The 22,337-nt window shown below is 34.4% G+C and overlaps 1 protein-coding gene across 2 annotated transcripts; it reads left to right on the top strand.

Moving 5' to 3' along the window:
* The first annotated feature begins 258 nt into the window (after positions 1–258).
* LOC125656251 (uncharacterized) lies at positions 259–21,870 on the top strand. 2 transcript variants are annotated; one of them, XM_048886870.2, is made up of 6 exons: positions 259–387; positions 9,111–9,237; positions 9,325–9,552; positions 11,118–11,153; positions 11,451–11,526; positions 21,735–21,870. In XM_048886870.2, the coding sequence occupies exons 1-5, from the start codon at positions 346–348 to the stop codon at positions 11,492–11,494; spliced, it is 477 nt and encodes a 158-aa protein (XP_048742827.2). In that variant the 5' UTR covers positions 259–345; the 3' UTR covers positions 11,495–11,526; positions 21,735–21,870. The 2 variants fall into 2 exon arrangements, with proteins under 2 accessions (XP_048742827.2, XP_048742835.2); XM_048886878.2 differs by lacking the exon at positions 11,118–11,153.
* The last annotated feature ends 467 nt before the right edge of the window (positions 21,871–22,337 follow it).

Here is a 22,337-nt window from a genome sequence, read left to right as displayed (position 1 = left end):
ATTTAGAGACATTTTGCATGCAGACACAGAGCCGATGAAATGTTCCCGGGGCTGAAAATGAGATTATCTGCAGCTTTTATGGTATTTGCTTTTTATTGCATGTATCATTCGTCAACCAAATGTGTTTAAAAATGAGTAAATGGGTTGGAAAATAATACTTTTACGGTCCATTATGCACAGTTTAGGGCGCTCGATCATACGATCACTTACTGAATAAGTATGAGTGGTTTTTTAAATACGTTTTTGAAAAGTCCTATCATTCTCACGACATTCACTGAAATGTCATGAAAATTACAGTCTGGAAACACTATATAAAGCTCGGGTCTAAGTCCTGAACGCAGAAGAATGACTCCCTCACGGGTTATCTGTGCGCTCGTCCTCGCTTTGGTAAGTACGCACCTGTAACTAAGTAGTTTTGAGAAATTCAAAAATTGTATTAATCATATGAATTTCACACTATTACCGAATGACAGGCTGCTTTCTCAATGTGTTTCTACAATTGGTGTCGTCATTTATTGATGGTCACTTGTCGTGATTGAGATAAATTAGAAAACAAGCAACGTATCCATGTTAGCATGCGTTTGTTTAATTTTCAGATATAGGGGTAAAGGAAATATATTACTGTTTCCTTGTATACAGGAGTAACATTTAACGCAAATGGTGTGAGAGGAACTTCAATTACAGGGGAATATATTTTCGGTGGAATCAGCGGTGTATTAAGATACCATTATTCCTTCACTTAAAATATTATAAAAGCGATGAAGGTTGTCCCTAGTAGGAAAAATATAAGCAAGATTTTTGGGGTCAAAAGTATTGGAATAATTCTTCAATTAATTGTCAAAAGAAACTGAATATCGAAACTTTGAATGATGATTTGAGCTAGTCAGCCATCTGGATACCATTTTGGATGTCTTAGACCTATTCTGATTTTAGGGGAAGGGAGATCATTCCCTCCTTCTTGAATGGTCCGATACCCCTTCTTCTTATGTCAATATATAGCTTATTACTCCAGTGTTACTCTCAGGAAAAAGTTACACTTTTCTAAGCACTATATTTAGAAGCATAATTTATAAATTATCAATTTTAATATATCCGAGTAAATTCCATCTATCATATCTTCTTGAATTTGCCAGTGTTTGTTGGTTATGCATTGTATAAAGACAACTGTGTTAATATATAGTGTTTTTATTGCATATTAACACAAAAAGATAATAAAACACACCTGCTCTAACCAGATCTCAATGTTTTCTGGCAGGAAAAGATTGTGACAGTGAAGTAACATGGACACAAACACCAAAAAAACAAAACCTTTTTTTGTGTCTAAAGAATGCATATATTCTAAAGTGTACATGCAAAATACCACATCTCAAAGCGTTCAATAATAATCAACAATCCTTTAATAGCTGTCATGAAAGAGGCGTGCAGTGTGAAACATGGATGAATAGGATATAATTACAAGTTTCCATTTTCCCCCTTAAATCACAAACCATGTTTTTTTTTGTGATTTGTGAAGGCCCTGTAGTTCACCATGCAGTGCTCAAAATTACAATAAACATATCGTACAGTAGTAAATCGTTCTAAAATACATACAGTGAGCATGTGTATAGAAAGGATTAAAAATGTTCATTAAAGCTGACATGAATTAATAAATATAGTATAATTCTATATGTCCGCCATATTTCTTTGCTAATCCGCCATATTAGTTGGATATTCTATTGTTATATGGATCAGGGTTCGCATGGTATATAAGGGGACGAGTTTTGCTACGCTTCACTTCACATCAGTGTCTTCGATTTACCTGTGCGGGTAGCTTCGACAGGTAACACGTACATCTCCTATACTAATTTATAGGACATCAAGAAGAAATGAAATCACGTTTTGAAACACCATGCAGTGCTCAAAATTACAATAAACATATCGTACAGTAGTAAATCATTCTAAAAGCTTTGGATAAATAATTGTCACATATTTACAGTGATTTTCTTTTGTTGTTCAGGTATTGTGTCTGGTTATCATCAGTAGGGTTTTGTTATCGCATATATGATAAAACTAGCTCCTCCCATCTTGTTATCACAGGAGCTCGGTTGTCAGATATTGAAGTTTTGTATTATTTGTTCCCGAATAATAAATTGAAGTTTTGCATGATTTGTGTCCGAATAATAAATTATATAAATAAAATCCACCACCAAAATCCGCTTTTTTAGAGGTTTTAAAAAAGGTGTATCATGTGTACATTAAAAAAAGTAAAGGGACGACACTCGCCATCTTGGATTTCTAGGGGGCCCTCGATTCACGGCTTGTTTTTAACAATTTCTACTCTCTGCCTACCGGTTTCTGGCGAAATCTATGTTGGAAAAAGATCCAACGACTTCTCCCTATCGTCTGCTTATGTCTACATGCCGTATTAAAGATCCAGTGACCCGAAACATCCTCGATACCTGTCCCTACTTATCGAAAGCAACGGAAGTTTGCATCGAGTGACACGACGCCTACTGGAGCTCTCCATATAATCACTGGGGTGTTCCGAATGTATACGATAAGTCCAGAGAAATCAACACCGCAAAAACAACATCTTAAAAGTATTGACTTTGCTTTAGAATGGTCACAATTTATTGATAAACGGCCAAGCTGCTGACAATGGGATGTTTCCATTTTCACATTTACTGATATTTTGGAGAGACCTAAAATATGATAGAATTTTGTTTCGTTATTTTGAATAAAGTTCTTGCACGTCGTATTTAAGTTGAATTGTAACATTTCAAAATAAACAATGCTCACAGTGTACAGTTTTGCATATCGGACCCATTGAATGATTCTAAATGGGGGAGGGGGATTTTTGTTTCTCTTCTTAAAAGGCTAAAGCAGGAGAAAGACAGCCCATAAGGGGGTGGGGGGTGGGGGGGGGGAGAGATTACTCTTAATCAATTTCCCTTAATGATAGGGAAAAAAGTGGATTTACATATAATTGGTCAAGATAAGTTGAAATGGGGAAAGGGGGAGGTTTGCATGAACCCCCCCCCCCCCCACGCCTTCTATGGGCCTGCAACCTGTGTTTGTTTAATCGAACGAACACTGATGAGTTAACGACAATACACTTACAATACTTGTATGGTATATCGGCCTTCAATTTGATATTTATATAGCAATGTGTGGATAAACAGGTGTTCTTTTGATCATGTGCCCCTGTGGTACTTTGTGCGTAAGTTAATCTAATGAGAATCATTCAGTTATTGGTATATAAAATCTCTCCCATAAATTACATAGTTTACTATTTACAGCTTACTATGCTACGACATTGTCTGAATTCTTTGTTCTTCCGTGGAAAACATTCGTTTACTAAATTCAATTTAAATTTAGTGCTTATTTCAACTTAGACTTCTCTAGATTTATCGTATGCGTTCGGAACACCCCAGTGATTATATGGAGAGCTCCGGTAGGCGTCGTGTCTTCCGTTGCTTTCGATAAGTAGGGACAGGTATCGAGGATGTTTCGGGTCACTGGATCTTTAATACGGCATGTAGACATAAGCAGACGATAGGGAGAAGTCGTTGGATCTTTTTCCAACATAGATCTCGCCAGAAATCGGTAGCCAGAGAGTAGAAATTGTTAAAAACAAGCCGTGAATCGAGGGCCCCCTAGAAATCCAAGATGGCGAGTGTCGTCCCTTTACTTTTTTTAATGTACACATGATACACCTTTTTTAAAACCTCTAAAAAAGCGGATTTTGGTGGTGGATTTTATTTATATAATTTATTATTCGGACACAAATCATGCAAAACTTCAATTTATTATTCGGGAACAAATAATACAAAACTTCAATATCTGACAACCGAGCCCCTGTGCTTGTTATCGCATGGGCGGTACTAACATCAGAACAAGACAGGGATAATCAGTTTTCGTGAAGTTTCTTTTGCCGTTTCACGGGCGAAGCGTGCGCCGATCGATGTCTGGGGCGTTGAAACAGACGAGAGGTGTTACGTAACAACTACATGTATACACATACCTGTGACCGTTTTTGCAGTCAGTAATGTTAAATAGTTCTCTCTCTCTCTCTCTCTCTCTCTCTCTCTCGCTAGCTCTCTCTCTCATATTTTATAAAGAGTTTGCTAATGCAAGTCTTTAATCCTTTTCCCACTTTAATATTTGTGTTATACAGCCATTCTGTTGTTATATGGATCAGGGTTCGCATGGTATATAAGGGGACGATAGTGATAGATACTGCCAGGGATAATCAGTTTTAATTAAGTTAATTAGTTCCGCTGTTTTACGGGTAAAGCGTGCTCCGATTGATGATGGGCGTTGAAGCAGACAGGAATTGTTATGTAACAGATATACACATACCTGTGACCGTGTTTTTTCAGTCAGTAATGTTATATATATATATATATATATATATATATATATATATATATATATATATATATCTTTCTCTCTCTCTCTCTCATTTTATAAAGAGTTTGCTAATGCAAGTCTTTAATCCTTTTCCTACTTTAATATTTGTGTTATACATGTTTTCTTAAAACATTTGTACAAAATACATGTATAGAATTAAATTCCTGAAAAATTATTTATGAAGCCACCAATATGTGATTGATACTGACAGGGACAATCAATTTTCGTTAAGTTAGTTTTGTTGTTTTACGGGTAAAGCGTATTGAATTTTATATACACATGCTTCTATGGCAATCTACCATTGTATTGAATGTATGGTTCAATAAATGTAAAATGAGAAGCTTTTGAAATATGTGACAAGTCGGTTATCTTCTAGCATCCTCGTAAAATTCACATTATCAAAAAGATGGGCGGTCCTTCTCTCACTCGTGCGCTCCGCGCACTCGTGACAGAAGACCGCCCATCTATTTGATAATGTGAATATTACTCGGATGCTAGAAGATAACCATTACATATAGAATGCCTTTTCTTTACGTGAATGTGCGTACATTTGCAATAAATATGTCAAAACTATACAAAAACGCGGAGAAATATTTCATTTATTATCTAGATCTATTGATGAAATGGAATAAGCAAAGGGTATAAAATCTATACCATTCACACTTCAAGCAAAATGCAAATACATAAATGCTACTGTACGTATAAAGAAGACATGGTCATGTATGCTCGCCATGAAAAAGCATCGAATGCGGATGACTATTTACCTGGGTCTACTCGTAATATCTGTAAAGGACCGAAGATGTACGTGTACACTTGTCGAAAATACTCAAAGTAGTAGTACAACTCCCATTATTAGCATAATCCATGAACAAAACGATACACTCCATTTGTATTCCAACAGTAAACAACATTGTCCATTGTACAGACTGCGACACACTTAGCCCGTGCTGATCAGCTATCTTCAATCAGGGGAAGTATCAGTGTAGAATATTTACCCTGTATTGTGAATGAATCCTTATACCGTATGATTTACTTGTCAGAGTATTGCAGATTTATAAATCAGGAAATCATTTAGGTACATAAATTGTTTGTGCATAGATAATTTGCATAAACAACACTGCACGAGTGTATGGGATGAGAGAGAGAGAGAGAGAGAGGATTCAAACGATGATCTTGTAATAATCACGCTCTTATTAAGACAACTGATATCGTTAATTCAATATAAGAGAACAGTAACTCAATATTGCTCTCATTAATTGATAATACAGATTTATTTGATTCATTTAAAGCACGCAATAATTGAAAATTAAACATATCTTTAAATAATGTTATTTTCAATTACTTCATTTTATGCTCAATAGTTCTTATACATCTATGCCATTTTGCTTTATTACATTCTGCGTTGAACTCGACGCAAATTGTAGTAATGCAAAATGTAATAATGGAGTTTATCATATGCGTAGTTATCAAGCACATAGAATTTTTTTTTATTCAAACATATTTTATTGAGAAACTCAACAGGATTGGGCAACAGGCATAGCCTATGTAGGCCCTCTCCCAAATACAAAGGTCAGGTACAAAGGTACATAGAATCAAGAGGAAGGGACAAGAGTGTCTGTCCCCCATCTTTGATAACAATATCCATTTTTTGTTGTTGTTATTTTGTTGTTGTTTTTTTTTATGTTTTCCGCCACACTCAACCATTTTTCAGTTATCTGGTGGCGCTCAGTTTTTGTTGGTGGAAGAGAGAAACCAGATACAATGTACCTGGGAAGAGACCACCGACCTTCCAAAAGTAAACTGGGAAACTTTCTCACTTACCGGCGCAAGCGGGTTTCGAACCCGCGCCGACAGAAGTGAGAGACCGTTATTTTGTAATGAAAGTAAAAAAATATATTGGGTGACACCCCCCCCCCCCCCCAAAAAAAAAAACTTGACTCCAGCTTGAAAGTTCTGATATAATAGTAGAAGACACACACCACCACCAATTAAGAAAATGAAGGTATTATGAGGCACTCATAGTAGAGGACTCTAACCACCCCACCCACCCCCAACGATGGAAGAAAATGAAGTGTAGGGGGAAATTATTGAGGCAGTCAAAGTAAAAGACTCTTTTAACCCTTCACCTCCACATTAGGACTTTGAACATCGGATAAAACATCTTGGTTTGCTTGGGTTTTTTGTTTTATTTTGTTGCTGTTTTCGTTCATCTCTTTTAATTATTATTTTGAATAGCAAGAAATTTTAAAGAATCCAATTTTCCATTTTTTCTTCCTGTTGTACCCCCCCCCCCATGAAAAATGACGATACATGTCTGGTTATTACATGTACATTTTGCTTTTCAACACATGCATGCATACTAATTAAATGTATGGTGTAGAATTGCACCCTTTACCACGTTTTCCTTCATTTACACAGTGTAAGGAATGGTAAACCAATATCACAAAACAAAATGCATAAAGGCCAAGATAGTTTTAAGCGAAGGAACTTCATTCACGAATACATAAATACATCTATTCAGAAAAATCGCATGCATGCATTGCAGGACTATAGCATATGTGTGTTTTAACGTTTCTGTAACATGCCATAATGATAATTTTCATTTCGTAGATCTGGTGCAATGGATATATTCTGAAAATAGACATGTCGCTGTACCTCGAAATTTCAAATTCAGATGTATTCGATAAGATGTTAGTATTCATACATCAGTAAAATTTGTGTTGAGGTTTTATTTGATATGATACAGTGTCAATCTACTGTAATGCATTAGTAGGTTATGCAAAAAGCAAGAGTATAAACATTTTCTAGTATCGATATCTATATGATCACGAAAAAACATTATATAATTTATATCCGGATTCATATGCCGATTTAGATATCAATAAAAACAAAGCTGCATAGTTTGGGGGAGGGGGTCCTAATGAGTCTGATGAAATTAAAAGAAGGAACCCCACATTTGCATTCAAACTAGATGTACTTCAAAATGAATTCATTTCTGCTCTGACTGAAAGCATGATTCTAAATTCGAGAACGAATCTTGCATACAAAATAATTAATAGGGGAATACATAAATTCGAGCTCCTTTGGAAGTTAATGAAATGCAGATATGCACCTTTCTTTCAACACGAATTTATATGTTGTTTCAGGCACGTATACAGAGGGTTGGGGTGGTCAGGGAGGCTGGGCTGGTCTGCTCTCCCCACTTTTTTGACAATTTACTTTTTTCCGGTATTCTAACATACAAAGTCAGTATTTTCTACATGCACAGTTTAAACTGATATATATATTTTTTAAATTTGTAATGAATTCAATTATAAGCATCAACTCCTGTAAGTTTTTAATATATTGTCAATAACAAATTTTTAAATAGCTGGAATTTTTTAATGCTTGTAAGCTTACCATTATATCAGTGATCAATTTTCTTTCCTTCTGTGAAATGATATATTGTACATCGAAGTAGGACAGTCTCTCTCTCTCTCTCTCTCTCTCTCTCTCCTGTTCAATCAATCAATGGATATGGACATACAGAGACCGTAAATAATTATGTGGTTCCCAAAGAAACAATAAACCTATATTTTCGTTTATACATTTCCTTTTATATGTGTCTTTGTGTAATCAACTGTTTATTATGGATTGCAAATGTAATGCCCGCATTTTTAAACAGATGTATATTTTCGATCATTATTCCCTTATTTGTATATCCAAATTTGTATATGATCATCGATAAATTTTGAATTGAGCACGCAATATATCCAACCAGATGCTCAGTGTATATGATTAGATTCCCGATTTCTATAAACTGCATAACCTCGACCAGACAAGCATTCAATACAGGAAAAATTTTCGACTCTGACATTTCCCCTGATTGAAGACACCCTGTTTGGCACGGGTGATGTGTGTCGCAGTCTGTATAATGGAACGACAACGTGTTGTAAAGTTTTAACGAGATATAAATGGAGTTTATCATTTCGTTTCGTGGATTTATCAGAATAAAGAAAATCTAATATTTTCAGTAAGTGCACATCTCCGATACCTGTTGAATAGACGTCCGTATTTGATACGGGTTTTTTTTTTTTTTGGCGAATATGCCATGTGCATTACATATTATGCATATGGCATGGACCTGTATTGCAAGAATTGGTATAAATAATATATTTTATGCTCTTTGCATATTCCATTCTATCAGTATGTAATTGGCAAATGATTTCTCCGCATTTATTTCAGAAGAAATTGCAAATACTTGCATGCACTTGCAAGTATGCAAGAGAAGCTTTTTTTGCATTTTTTTTCTAAATTATCTAAACTTTCGGAACGTTGCATTGGTATACAATAAACATTTTGTAAATTTGAGCAAAGCATAATGTTTTAAAATGTGATTTTATTTGTTTCGCATTCCCTATATACTACTATAGTGTGTAACAATCACATTTGGGGTATATACGGGTAGAGTAAATTAGGCTACCTGAGAGAAATATGGCGGATAAGATGAGAAAGGGTGTACGTATTTATTAATTCATGTCAGCTTTAAGTCATCGCGGTACAGTATATCACAAATCTTCACGAATTCCGCGTTCTGCACCCACAGCACAATAAAATATTAAAAACAGTCATTTGTAATCTATATAAGAAAAAATTACACGTTTCCAATATTGCATTATTGTTCTGCTACTTAAATTGTCTTTTGTACTAAGATTTCATTGTTCGATTCTATTCTTTAGGCAGCTCAGGTGCCCTCTCTGGCGCAAGAAACACGTTTAAGGAGAGAAAATATTGGCTACATCAATACTGATGATGCTCAACCACCTTCTGGTCCGTCAGTGATCTGGGATCCTACACCATGGCCATGTATACATATATCTATTTACCATAATTAGAATATTTACATAATCATGAGTATGCTAAAATTTCAAACGTGAACACTGCCTTTTGTAGATATACCACACCCACTTGAAGAAATACATAATCGGCCTGGACCTTATCCACCCGGAGATAACCGACTACCCAAACCACCAGGACAGCCTATTCCACAGCCCCCCGGAGATAGACGACTACCCACACAACCAGGACAGTCTCCCGGCAACATTCAGTACACTAACCCGTACGGAGAGGTTGATATACCACGCCCCACTGGAGAAAGGCCAGTTCCACACACTCATGATTGTACGTAAAATCAGAGTAGAACATTTTATCATCCCTTTCATTATATAATATTGAACATAAGACTGTGACGATTGTATCTTATTAAACATGAATAGATCATTAATGAAAGGTGAAGATAACGGACAGTGATCAATATCATAACTCCTATAAGCAATACAAAATAGATAGTTGGCCAAACACGGATCAGAGATGGGATCAGGTGTCTAGGAGGAGTAAGCATTCCCTGTCGACCGGTCACGCCCGCCGTGAGCCCTATATCATGATCAGGTAAACGGAGTTATCCGTAGTCAAAATCAGTGTGCCAAGAACGGCCTAACATGTCAGACAGCATTTCATCCAATGATAGGTTGTATTGACGAACTAGATCGTTATAACGACCATAGGATTTGCAAAATGCTGACTTCAATCGAGACTGTTGAAACCTCTGTACCATCAACTTGTTTGTCAGTAGCTTGTCTCGATTCAAAAACTGACTATACGCAGAAGCTCTTGCGTATCGAATCAGTTGAGAGATATAAACACCATATGCAGGTGATAATGGAATATTGCTACATAAATATGGGAAGTTGACGATGGAGAAGCTGAAATCATCCCGTTTGTCATACAGTTGAGTTGTCAGTTTGCCGTTAATATTTACTTTCAATAAAACATTTAAGTATGAAGCAGAAGTGGACGACTCTGTGGTGTCTTTTATTTGTCTTTGTCTAAAAAAGACCCCAGTCTATAGAATTTATCTAAAGTTTTTGGCACTTTCACTCAAACTGATTACGTCAATGCGAGGAATATTCTCGTCGGAATGTGAAAGAAAAGAGAGAAGAATGTTCAATTTTTATACTTTCATATACAATAGTAAACGTTTAAAAACAACAACAAAATGTTTCCTTATGGAAGTAAAAACCGCAGCTTTTAAGATGATTGTATCTGGCAACGAAAAACATTACTTGACAACCGTCGATTTTATTATGAAATTTTACCTGTTTTGTAGGTTAATATGTGAATATTGTCACCCCGCAAAAAACCATTGTTGACCTCGACTTTGCCTCGGTCAACAATGTTTTTTTCCCCGTTTTTACATTTCGCCTCGGTTAACAATACTTCTTAACAAATATTTCTAAGCCCATCAAATTCGTCTAATTTACATGAAAGTATACCGATTATTAAACTGTTCTTGGCACACTGATTTTGACTACGGATAACTCCGTTTACCTGATCAAGATATAGGGCTCACGGCGGGCGTGATCGGTCGACAGGGGATGCTTACTCCTCCTAGGGACCTGATCCCATCTCTAGTATATCCAGGGGTCCGTGTTTGCCCACTGTTCGTTATCTTCACCTCCATGTATTTGATGGTAACATTAACAACTGTCACTCCTGTAAATGCATTGTAAACCTCAGCTGCAACCTCGGTTGACAAGGCTTTACGAGGGTAAAAATTTTCATTGTTATCCTCAAGTGTGTGCAATATTTACATGATAGAGTTTTAAATTTTTTTCATAGAATTGATTCATCAATTAGGGTTTTTCAAAGCATGATTGATCATAACACGAACTTTATCTATTTTGCAGCTGGACTTCCAAACTCACAGTCAAAAATCCACCCTCGTAAGAGTCAATACATTCATATCATCTTCAATATACATGTACCTACCTAATCCATGAATTGATTTTTTGTCTTATGGACAATACGTTATCTTCAATATATAGCTAATCCGACAACTGATTTGATGTCTTTGGCAATATGATTAAGGTCTGCACCAAACAAACTCTGAAAACCATACAAACATGTTTGATCTCGGGCATATAAAATACATATTTCTACAGCTTATTTGCAATCAGTATTACTACAAGTGGCATATTATTCCGGAGTTTTTCTCAATTTATTTTATCGAAATTCTGCAGCTAGCGATCCAACGGGTCCACCATATATTCCTTGGAGAAAATGAAGTGGAGGGTGTGAAGCTACTTCTATGAAAAGGTAAATAAATGTCGTTGCTATTGAGATTGTAGTTTCTGATAATTACACATTTCCCATTTCCGTCTTCCGTGCTAGTTAAGTTACTTTGTCAACACAGGTAATAATATACCATTTTCCATTCCAAGATCAAAAGCAGCTTCAAATATTCCTTACTATTGTAAAACTCTTTTTATAATATACTATAAATCACTCTAGTAATCTCTTGTTTAGTGGTGGTTATGATATACTATAAATCACTCTAGTAATCTCTTGTTTAGTGGTGGTTATGATATACTATAAATCACTCTAGTAATCTCTTGTTTAGTGGTGGTTATGATATACTATAAATCACTCTAGTAATCTCTTGTTTAGTGGTGGTTATGATATACTATAAATCACTCTAGTAATCTCTTGTTTAGTGGTGGTTATGATATACTATAAATCACTCTAGTAATCTCTTGTTTAGTGGTGGTTATGATATACTATAAATCACTCTAGTAATCTCTTGTTTAGTGGTGGTTATGATATACTATAAATCACTCTAGTAATCTCTTGTTTAGTGGTGGTTATGATATACTATAAATCACTCTAGTAATCTCTTGTTTAGTGGTGGTTATGATATACTATAAATCACTCTAGTAATCTCTTGTTTAGTGGTGGTTATGATATACTATAAATCACTGTAGTAATCTCTTGTTTAGTGGTGGTTATGATATACTATAAATCACTGTAGTAATCTCTTGTTTAGTGGTGGTTATGATATACTATAATCACTCTAGTAATCTCTTGTTTAGTGGTGGTTATGATATACTATAAATCACTGTAGTAATCTCTTGTTTAGTGGTGGTTATGATATACTATAAATCACTCTAGTAATCTCTTGTTTAGTGGTGGTTATGATATACTATAAATCACTGTAGTAATCTCTTGTTTAGTGGTGGTTATGATATACTATAAATCACTGTAGTAATCTCTTGTTTAGTGGTGGTTATGATATACTATAAATCACTCTAGTAATCTCTTGTTTAGTGGTGGTTATGATATACTATAAATCACTCTAGTAATCTCTTGTTTAGTGGTGGTTATGATATACTATAAATCACTGTAGTAATCTCTTGTTTAGTGGTGGTTATGATATACTATAAATCACTGTAGTAATCTCTTGTTTAGTGGTGGTTATGATATACTATAAATCACTGTAGTAATCTCTTGTTTAGTGGTGGTTATGATATACTATAAATCACTGTAGTAATCTCTTGTTTAGTGGTTGTTATGATATACTATAAATCACTGTAGTAATCTCTTGTTTAGTGGTGGTTATGATATACTATAAATCACTGTAGTAATCTCTTGTTTAGTGGTGGTTATGATATACTATAAATCACTGTAGTAATCTCTTGTTTAGTGGTGGTTATGATATACTATAAATCACTGTAGTAATCTCTTGTTTAGTGGTGGTTATGATATACTATAAATCACTGTAGTAATCTCTTGTTTAGTGGTGGTTATGATATACTATAAATCACTGTAGTAATCTCTTGTTTAGTGGTGGTTATGATATACTATAAATCACTGTAGTAATCTCTTGTTTAGTGGTGGTTATGATATACTATAAATCACTGTAGTAATCTCTTGTTTAGTGGTGGTTATGATATACTATAAATCACTGTAGTAATCTCTTGTTTAGTGGTGGTTATGATATACTATAAATCACTGTAGTAATCTCTTGTTTAGTGGTGGTTATGATATACTATAAATCACTGTAGTAATCTCTTGTTTAGTGGTGGTTATGATATACTATAATCACTGTAGTAATCTCTTGTTTAGTGGTGGTTATGATATACTATAAATCACTCTAGTAATCTCTTGTTTAGTGGTGGTTATGATATACTATAAATCACTCTAGTAATCTCTTGTTTAGTGGTGGTTATGATATACTATAAATCACTGTAGTAATCTCTTGTTTAGTGGTGGTTATGATATACTATAAATCACTGTAGTAATCTCTTGTTTAGTGGTGGTTATGATATACTATAAATCACTGTAGTAATCTCTTGTTTAGTGGTGGTTATGATATACTATAAATCACTGTAGTAATCTCTTGTTTAGTGGTGGTTATGATATACTATAAATCACTGTAGTAATCTCTTGTTTAGTGGTGGTTATGATATACTATAAATCACTGTAGTAATCTCTTGTTTAGTGGTGGTTATGATATACTATAAATCACTGTAGTAATCTCTTGTTTAGTGGTGGTTATGATATACTATAAATCACTGTAGTAATCTCTTGTTTAGTGGTGGTTATGATATACTATAAATCACTGTAGTAATCTCTTGTTTAGTGGTGGTTATGATATACAATAAATCACTGTAGTAATCTCTTGTTTAGTGGTGGTTATGATATACAATAAATCACTGTAGTAATCTCTTGTTTAGTGGTGGTTATGATATACTATAAATCACTGTAGTAATCTCTTGTTTAGTGGTGGTTATGATATACTATAAATCACTGTAGTAATCTCTTGTTTAGTGGTGGTTATGATATACTATAAATCACTGTAGTAATCTCTTGTTTAGTGGTGGTTATGATATACTATAAATCACTGTAGTAATCTCTTGTTTAGTGGTGGTTATGATATACTATAATCACTCTAGTAATCTCTTGTTTAGTGGTGGTTATGATATACTATAAATCACTGTAGTAATCTCTTGTTTAGTGGTGGTTATGATATACTATAAATCACTGTAGTAATCTCTTGTTTAGTGGTGGTTATGATATACTATAAATCACTGTAGTAATCTCTTGTTTAGTGGTGGTTATGATATACTATAAATCACTGTAGTAATCTCTTGTTTAGTGGTGGTTATGATATACAATAAATCACTGTAGTAATCTCTTGTTTAGTGGTGGTTATGATATACAATAAATCACTGTAGTAATCTCTTGTTTAGTGGTGGTTATGATATACTATAAATCACTGTAGTAATCTCTTGTTTAGTGGTGGTTATGATATACTATAAATCACTGTAGTAATCTCTTGTTTAGTGGTGGTTATGATATACTATAAATCACTCTAGTAATCTCTTGTTTAGTGGTGGTTATGATATACTATAATCACTCTAGTAATCTCTTGTTTAGTGGTGGTTATGATATACTATAAATCACTCTAGAAATCTCTTGTTTAGTGGTGGTTATGATATACTATAATCACTCTAGTAATCTCTTGTTTAGTGGTGGTTATGATATACTATAAATCACTGTAGTAATCTCTTGTTTAGTGGTGGTTATGATATACTATAATCACTCTAGTAATCTCTTGTTTAGTGGTGGTTATGATATACAATAAATCACTCTAGTAATCTCTTGTTTAGTGGTGGTTATGATATACAATAAATCACTCTAGTAATCTCTTGTTTAGTGGTGGTTATGATATACTATAAATCACTCTAGTAATCTCTTGTTTAGTGGTGGTTATGATATACTATAAATCACTGTAGTAATCTCTTGTTTAGTGGTGGTTATGATATACTATAAATCACTGTAGTAATCTCTTGTTTAGTGGTGGTTATGATATACTATAATCACTCTAGTAATCTCTTGTTTAGTGGTGGTTATGATATACTATAAATCACTCTAGTAATCTCTTGTTTAGTGGTAGTTATGATATACTATAAATCACTCTAGTAATCTCTTGTTTAGTGGTGGTTATGATATACTATAAATCACTCTAGTAATCTCTTGTTTAGTGGTGGTTATGATATACTATAAATCACTCTAGTAATCTCTTGTTTAGTGGTGGATATGATATACATGTTTGTTTTTGTTGTTGTTGATTTCTATGATATACTTTAAATCACTCTAGTAATCTCTTGTTTGGTGGTGGATATGATATACATGTTTGTTGTTGTTGTTGTTTTACGTGTCGTTGAGAATTCTTGGTACTGACTAAAACCCGGTCTCGGTCCCGGTCTTCGGTCTCGGTCCCGTGACTAAAACCCGGTCTTCGGTCCTGGTCCCAGTGAAACTTCTCTAAACCGGTCGGCTCTCGGACCGGAAAAAACGGCCGGTTTAGAGGGATGACCGGTATACCGAGAATTTAGCAATTATAGACATTTTATCTCAATATTCACAAAGTAGGTACTGTTCACTTTGATCTGGTGATCTATGATCAATTATCGGTGGAGATTATATTAGTCCGCTTGTACCTAAAGATAATTATGAATTACAAGAAATATTCTCGCTGAAATCATCTAATTTTAAACTGAAAATCTATAACAGGATACATAAAGAAAAAACAGAGGCCTATTATTGGAATTCCTCTTACCTATAAAAACTGTTTACATTCATCGCTTATGTCATTAACAATTTTGTTTTGACGTTTTTAAAAAGTACAGTAGTAAATATGAAATTGTAATTTGAATATTTCTTTGGAATTTTAAGTCTATGGAAACCAAGAAAATTAATCTATCTTTTAATAATTATCATTAACAGTCATGGGTTTGTTCTTTATTAACTACCGCTTATATCCATACGAAAGTATGGTGAAACAATATGGCGTTTGATACGGTATTCATTCAATAATTTCCTGTTTTTTACATTTTGTACAGAATTTGGAAGGGTCTCTTGGATTAGCTAAGTGTCAATTAACACCCTTGACAGCACAGGTAAACAATAGAAATTAAAGAGGCCACTAGTGTTTTCACACCTCCGATGGATAATTTCATACCTGGCCGGTCGGTCAGTCAATTTGCACACCTGGACGATCTTAATTAACCTTTGACCAAGATTTTCTAGTCTTCAAAAAGGGTAAATTACACATGTTTGTTAACAAATGTACTTTAAAAAGTGGCCGATGTCCGGTTTTCAGGGGTGGCCGGTTTTGTAAGACTTTCTTTGTAAGGAAATGTTAAGATTTCTGCCGGGACTTTGAAAATCGGCCGATATTCAGAGAGAACCGGTATTCTGAGGGGCCGGTTTGGAGAAGTTTCACTGTATATATATATATATATATATATATATATATATATATATATATATATACATACACAATGTATAAATATGTTTGTTTGTGCTTTATGTTAAATATTCTATACAATTGCATCGAGAGATCCACTCTCCTTATATAAAATATCTTAAACACTGAATGACACAGCGACTGTGTGAGATTGCATCAGTGTGTATAAGTAGCGCTTTAGGAGCATAACAAAACTTCCTTTTTAGGGAAGTCGTTGTGGCCGAGTGGACTTACGCACTGGTTTGACAATCTTGCTAGGCGGTGGGTGCCATATGTCGCTGGTTCGACCCCGGGCTGGGGCGAAAATTGTCAGTACCTAGTTGTGATTATTTAGTGCTTTATATATTAATTAATTGATTATCACATGTATCGTTTAGATCCTAGGGGTAAACGTAAGGTTGGGTGTTATAATTGTTTGTTTTTGCTTTATATATATATATATATATATATATATATATATATATAGTTTTTGGTCCATCCGTCTGTTTATCAGCAAAAACTTGAACCTTCGCCATAACTTTTGAATGCATGTTGATAGGGTTTTCATATTTCACATGTGTACTCCTTGTGAAAAGACCTTTCTTTACATGCAATTCTTCACCTTTCAAATTTGACCTACTTTTGAAAATCTTTAACCTTAGCCATAACTTTTGAATGGTTAGTAAAAATACATGAGGGTATGAAATGCTTCACGCAGGCATGCTTTTCATGAAGCGCTAACAGTAGGCCTATTTACATATTTTCAAAACTGAAATTTATTTTTTAAAGGGACTGGTTCACGATTTTTAATAAAAATATTTTTCATTTTTGATGTTACACATTAGAAATATAACTCATTTAATGTTGACAGCCAAAATTTTTACCTTGTGAATACAAGAATGAAAGCAATATTTTAGCCTTAAATATGTGTTATGTAAACAAAGACTCGAGTCTTTTTATGTAAACAAACAAACAAGTGAAATATTGATTTTGTAATATAACGCATCTTAATTTTGTATAGTCACAAATTTTAACTTTTAGATGACACATTTTACCTCAAAAATGCTTGAAATGTGAAAGATATAATAAACTTAGATCGATATCCATTTCTTTTGAAAATGTCGAAAACAATAACATACCGCAATCTTTGTTTACAAAACAAAGAATAAACTTTGTAAAATGAGCCTCTGTGGTGATGTATAACCTTAATTTTTGTGTGAAATCATTTAAACATATTAGACAGTGGATTCTGATCATCAAAATGAAAAACAAAAAGTTTGGATAAAATCGTGAATCAGTCCCTTTAAATGAATTTACATGTATGTCTTGCATATTTATAAATGTATGTAAATTTGTCAGTTTATATCAAATTTACGCATTTTGAAATACATGTATAAGATATTTTGAAAATAGGAAACAATCAGTTTTTGTGCAGCATAATAAATATGTTTGTACATATACGTATATAACTATTCACAATAAATATAGTTACCACATAATATTACAGTAAAAACATATCATAGATTATTTGAAGATCATCTAAAGTCAGAGGGTATCTTCTGTATAAGTATACAGAATCTGACATTTTGGTGAGCATGTGCTAGAAGTATGTATGGCACACTTTTATAAATACTATGAATATATTAGGTGGAATATTTTTAAAGCATTGTATCTAAAAGAATCACAACTGAAAAAAGAAAACTAAGTATCAATAAGAAAGGAAGAAATATTTTATAGTTATTATTCATTGGTTATATATACAAATACATGTAAAATGTATACGCATATAAAGAGATCGGGTTCGGAATACAAAACATGAATCTTGACCTGAATAAAAGAAATAAAATAAATGAACAAATAAAGCAACTGTAAATTACCAACAAATACATCAGGATAAGTACATATATATTATTTCTCTTCTACATCCTAACCTTCTTCTGAAAAGGTAGTGTAACGCGATCATTTGGGAGAAAATGTTACGCACATGTAGTTGAGTTCGATTCTGACATAAATATAAAGAAAATTGGAATAAAAAACCTACACACACAATAAATCAGAAATATATGTATACAAAGGGATGCCATTGAGTATCACGTCCTTATATTTTTTTTTATGAAAATGTAGTTAAAACGGCTATTGAGGAAAAATGTCGAGACCGGGACTGGCTTTTAGCATTGTTTTTATTTCTCGGTCCCACCGGTCCCGGAGTTTTCACATATTATTTTACGAAAGAAGAAAATAATATGACCAATCAACTATCAGAATGCAGGCATGATATGTCACACCTAAGTTAACGAGAAATGGAGTTCCAATATCCCGATGTATTCTGTTTTTATCGAATAAAAAAATCTGGGACCGGGACCGAAGACCGGGTTTTATTCACGGGACCGAGACCGAAGACCGTGACCGAGACCGGGTTTTAGTCATTACCAGAATTCTTCTCTCATTTTGAGACGTCATCACCTGTAGCATCGTCGGAAACCCACGGTCGGTCGCTCTACGATTACCTACCGTGGGACACAACGCCAGTATTTTTGCTGGAAGGTATGTCTCGGCTTCTATATGCGATTGATCGCTTTACCATTATTTATTGCGATATTCAACCAATGAAAAAGCCCCTTATTTCCAGTTTTTCGGTAGCATAGAAAAACATGCTTTCGAAGCCAAGATTTTGACTACGTTTAAGTTGGACAAGTTACAAAACTTTCAGCGAAATGCTTTATCTGCATCATTGAAGCAGAGGGTGTATTTGTGTCTATAAAGACAGGAGAGGAAAAAACCTGTGTTACCAAGCGTTTACCATCGTACAGGTCTACATGTTCAGCATTCGTAGTTCCATCATGTGGGAGCAATTTTTTTTTAACAGACTTGGTATTTCATCGGTTTATATAGGTATGGTAAGCTTACTTGCTTATTAAGTACTGCCGTAATTTGTTCCAGTTGTGTTGTCGGCACAATTTGATTGTGACAATAACTGTGACCTTCGATTACATTCCTCTCTCGTGTAAACACAATTGATGTCTCACCTACGCTAATTACAAAATGACATGTGAACGGGATTGTAAGACCATATTTTAATTCAAATTTACATCTAATTTATAAATTGCATCATGCATGACTGATTTTATTGATGTGCCATGAAGATAATAAACACACCAGAGGCGGGTCCAGGATTTCCGAAAGGAGGAGTACATGTATTAGTTAAAATGATCAGCCATTTTGGCTGCCAAATCTGTAGTTTTCATCTATATATCTTTGATAGTGTCACAACAAAACACACAAACTTTCAGGGGCGCCACCATTACAGCTGACACTTTGATTACCGGGAATACATACGGCTAATTTCCATTGGTCTTCGATATGTCACGTAAGGTCACGCAATTTAATGAGTTATGCGAAAATATCGGCGTTGTGTCCCACGGAAGGTAAACGTAGAGCGACTTACCGTGGGTTTCCGACGATGCACCTGCAGGTGAATACTTAAACAGTTCTTAACTTTAAGTGTAGTTTATAGCAGTCTTAAATTGTTTAAAAAAACCCGTAAGCACGGAATCATAATCGCCGTCTATAGAGAACACAGAAAATGTTTTCTAGAAAGAAAAGACTATTTAGCTCAGCACAGTGATGCACAATTTGTAGAAAGGATTAGACTGGATTCAGTCGGTATTTATTTCATTGAAATTTTGATTGGACATGAAAGTATCAGCAATTCACAGAGAAATCATGCAGTATCCCCACTTCAAAACATCTTGCTGACACTACGATGTCTTGTCACTGCGAAGATGCAGCCGTGTAACGGAGGTGACATGGGTGTTTCCTAGTCCACCGTATCTAGGGCTATAACTGCAACCCTCCGAAGTCTGTCCTCCACAAGAATTCTTGCATAATTCATTAAATTCCCACAGAATGCTCCTGACATTCGTAAAAACCAAGAGGAATTTTTCTCTATTGCTGGGATTCCGAGATTTGTCGGGGCCATTGACGGCACTCACATTCAAATCATTACCCCAAGTGAATATGAAAATGATTACGTATATAGGCATTATTGCCACAAAATCAACACACAGGTGGTATTTGCTCCATTCTACACAATCCTTGATGTCGTAGCAAAATGACCGGGTCCCATGCATAACGCCAGGATTCTTAATGAAAGTGGTCTTAAAGTACTGTTTGACCCAAGAAGGTTGCCTGTTCATACGCATTTGCTAGGAGATATTGGATATCCTTCAAAGAGATGGCCGTTGACTTCCTTTTTGTGTCCTAATCAAGTTTGTCAGACAAATTATAACATCATTATTAATATATAAAATTATATATGAAAATCGTCCTGTTTTTCGATCCACGTTCATGGCCGTTCTGTTAGGCCTACTTTTTCTTTGCTCAAAAAGCGCCCTCTACACTCACTATTGTGGCGGATCCAAACTGACATTTGAAAATATATTTTTATCTATCAGCAATCATTAGATAACAATATGTTTACAGGTTTTTTTTTAACAACGTAAATCTACCTTGATTGTTATATTTAACTGACATGTAAATAGTACATAACTAATTATTTTGTAAATAAAAGGGGGTAGTGGTACATTTATATAGTCATGTCCCATGCACCTATGTTATAAACTCAGGTCAGGTAACATGTACCAGAATAGATATTTATATCCATTATCTTTTTAAATCATAAAAATCAAACTTAAAAATCATTATGATAAAAACATTTAGTGTAAAGAGATGTTTATGTTTTTGTCAGCGAAATTTAATAGATATGACGTACACATATATAACATGTTAAAAATACTACCTCCATCGCACAAGAGTTCCACCTTTTGTTTTGGAAATACTATGCGTTGCTAGGATGATTCAACTTAAATTTTCTAAATTGATAAGAACTGTACTTTGCTAAGAATGATGCTTAACTTTTTTATGAATTGATGCTTACGTTTTATTCTTAGCTAAGAATTTTTTTTAGTACTTATCAAGTGTGAAATCTAAGAAAATTCTTACAATCTTTATAAATCCTGGCTCAGGGCCACAGCAGTGAGGGTTCTTTAACGTACCGACGCCTGTCGTAACATGGGGCCTCCATTTTTAAGGTCATATCCGACAGGTCCGCGTGATTCTCGTTTCTAAATGACGAGAATTTGGCGAAGGAGCAAACACATATTCGATTATTGTTGTATACAGAAAACAGAATTTTGTTTACCAACTTAATCCTTAAAAAACCTTTCTCTTTCAGAACTGGTGACTCTGCAGATGACTGTACGTTTTTGGTATGCATGTAAATAAAGTACATGGACATTTTAAAGTTTACGTGTGTCACTGTATTGTAAAGTTAAATGTAATAACCAGTAAAAGTATATTGTATTATACAATAGATAGTCATTTGCTTGTGAGTGTAATTCACGTTAGCCAGCTGGTATAACAACGAACAATTACCAAAACTTTGAAACACTGTCCGGTGAGTTTTTGTCCAAGAAGAATATGTGAATATAAAAACCTTAGTTTCTTTGTCATCTAACAGCAATCTATCACTTTCCTCCTTCTTTTGGAATACACTGAAATCAGGTTTTAACACGGTCTGCAGATACCGGTATGCATGACCACACGATAAAACATATCCAATTCTTAAACTCGTGTACTTAGCATCGCCATTCTACCATTCCACACCCCATGTTCTACTAGAGCAAATTATTTCGTTTGAAAATCTACTTTGGCATTGTTCTATTGTAGTAACGTGAATTTTACATCAAATGTAAATATCCTCAATGGGATATTTGGTCATTTCTATAACCATTGACAGCATATCAACAATTCTATGTTTCTCTTAATTGAATGACAA

Source organism: Ostrea edulis, chromosome 1 (assembly GCF_947568905.1).
Source record: "Ostrea edulis chromosome 1, xbOstEdul1.1, whole genome shotgun sequence".
Lineage (NCBI taxonomy): Eukaryota > Metazoa > Mollusca > Bivalvia > Ostreida > Ostreidae > Ostrea > Ostrea edulis.
This window is presented reverse-complemented; position numbering and strand designations above follow the sequence as displayed.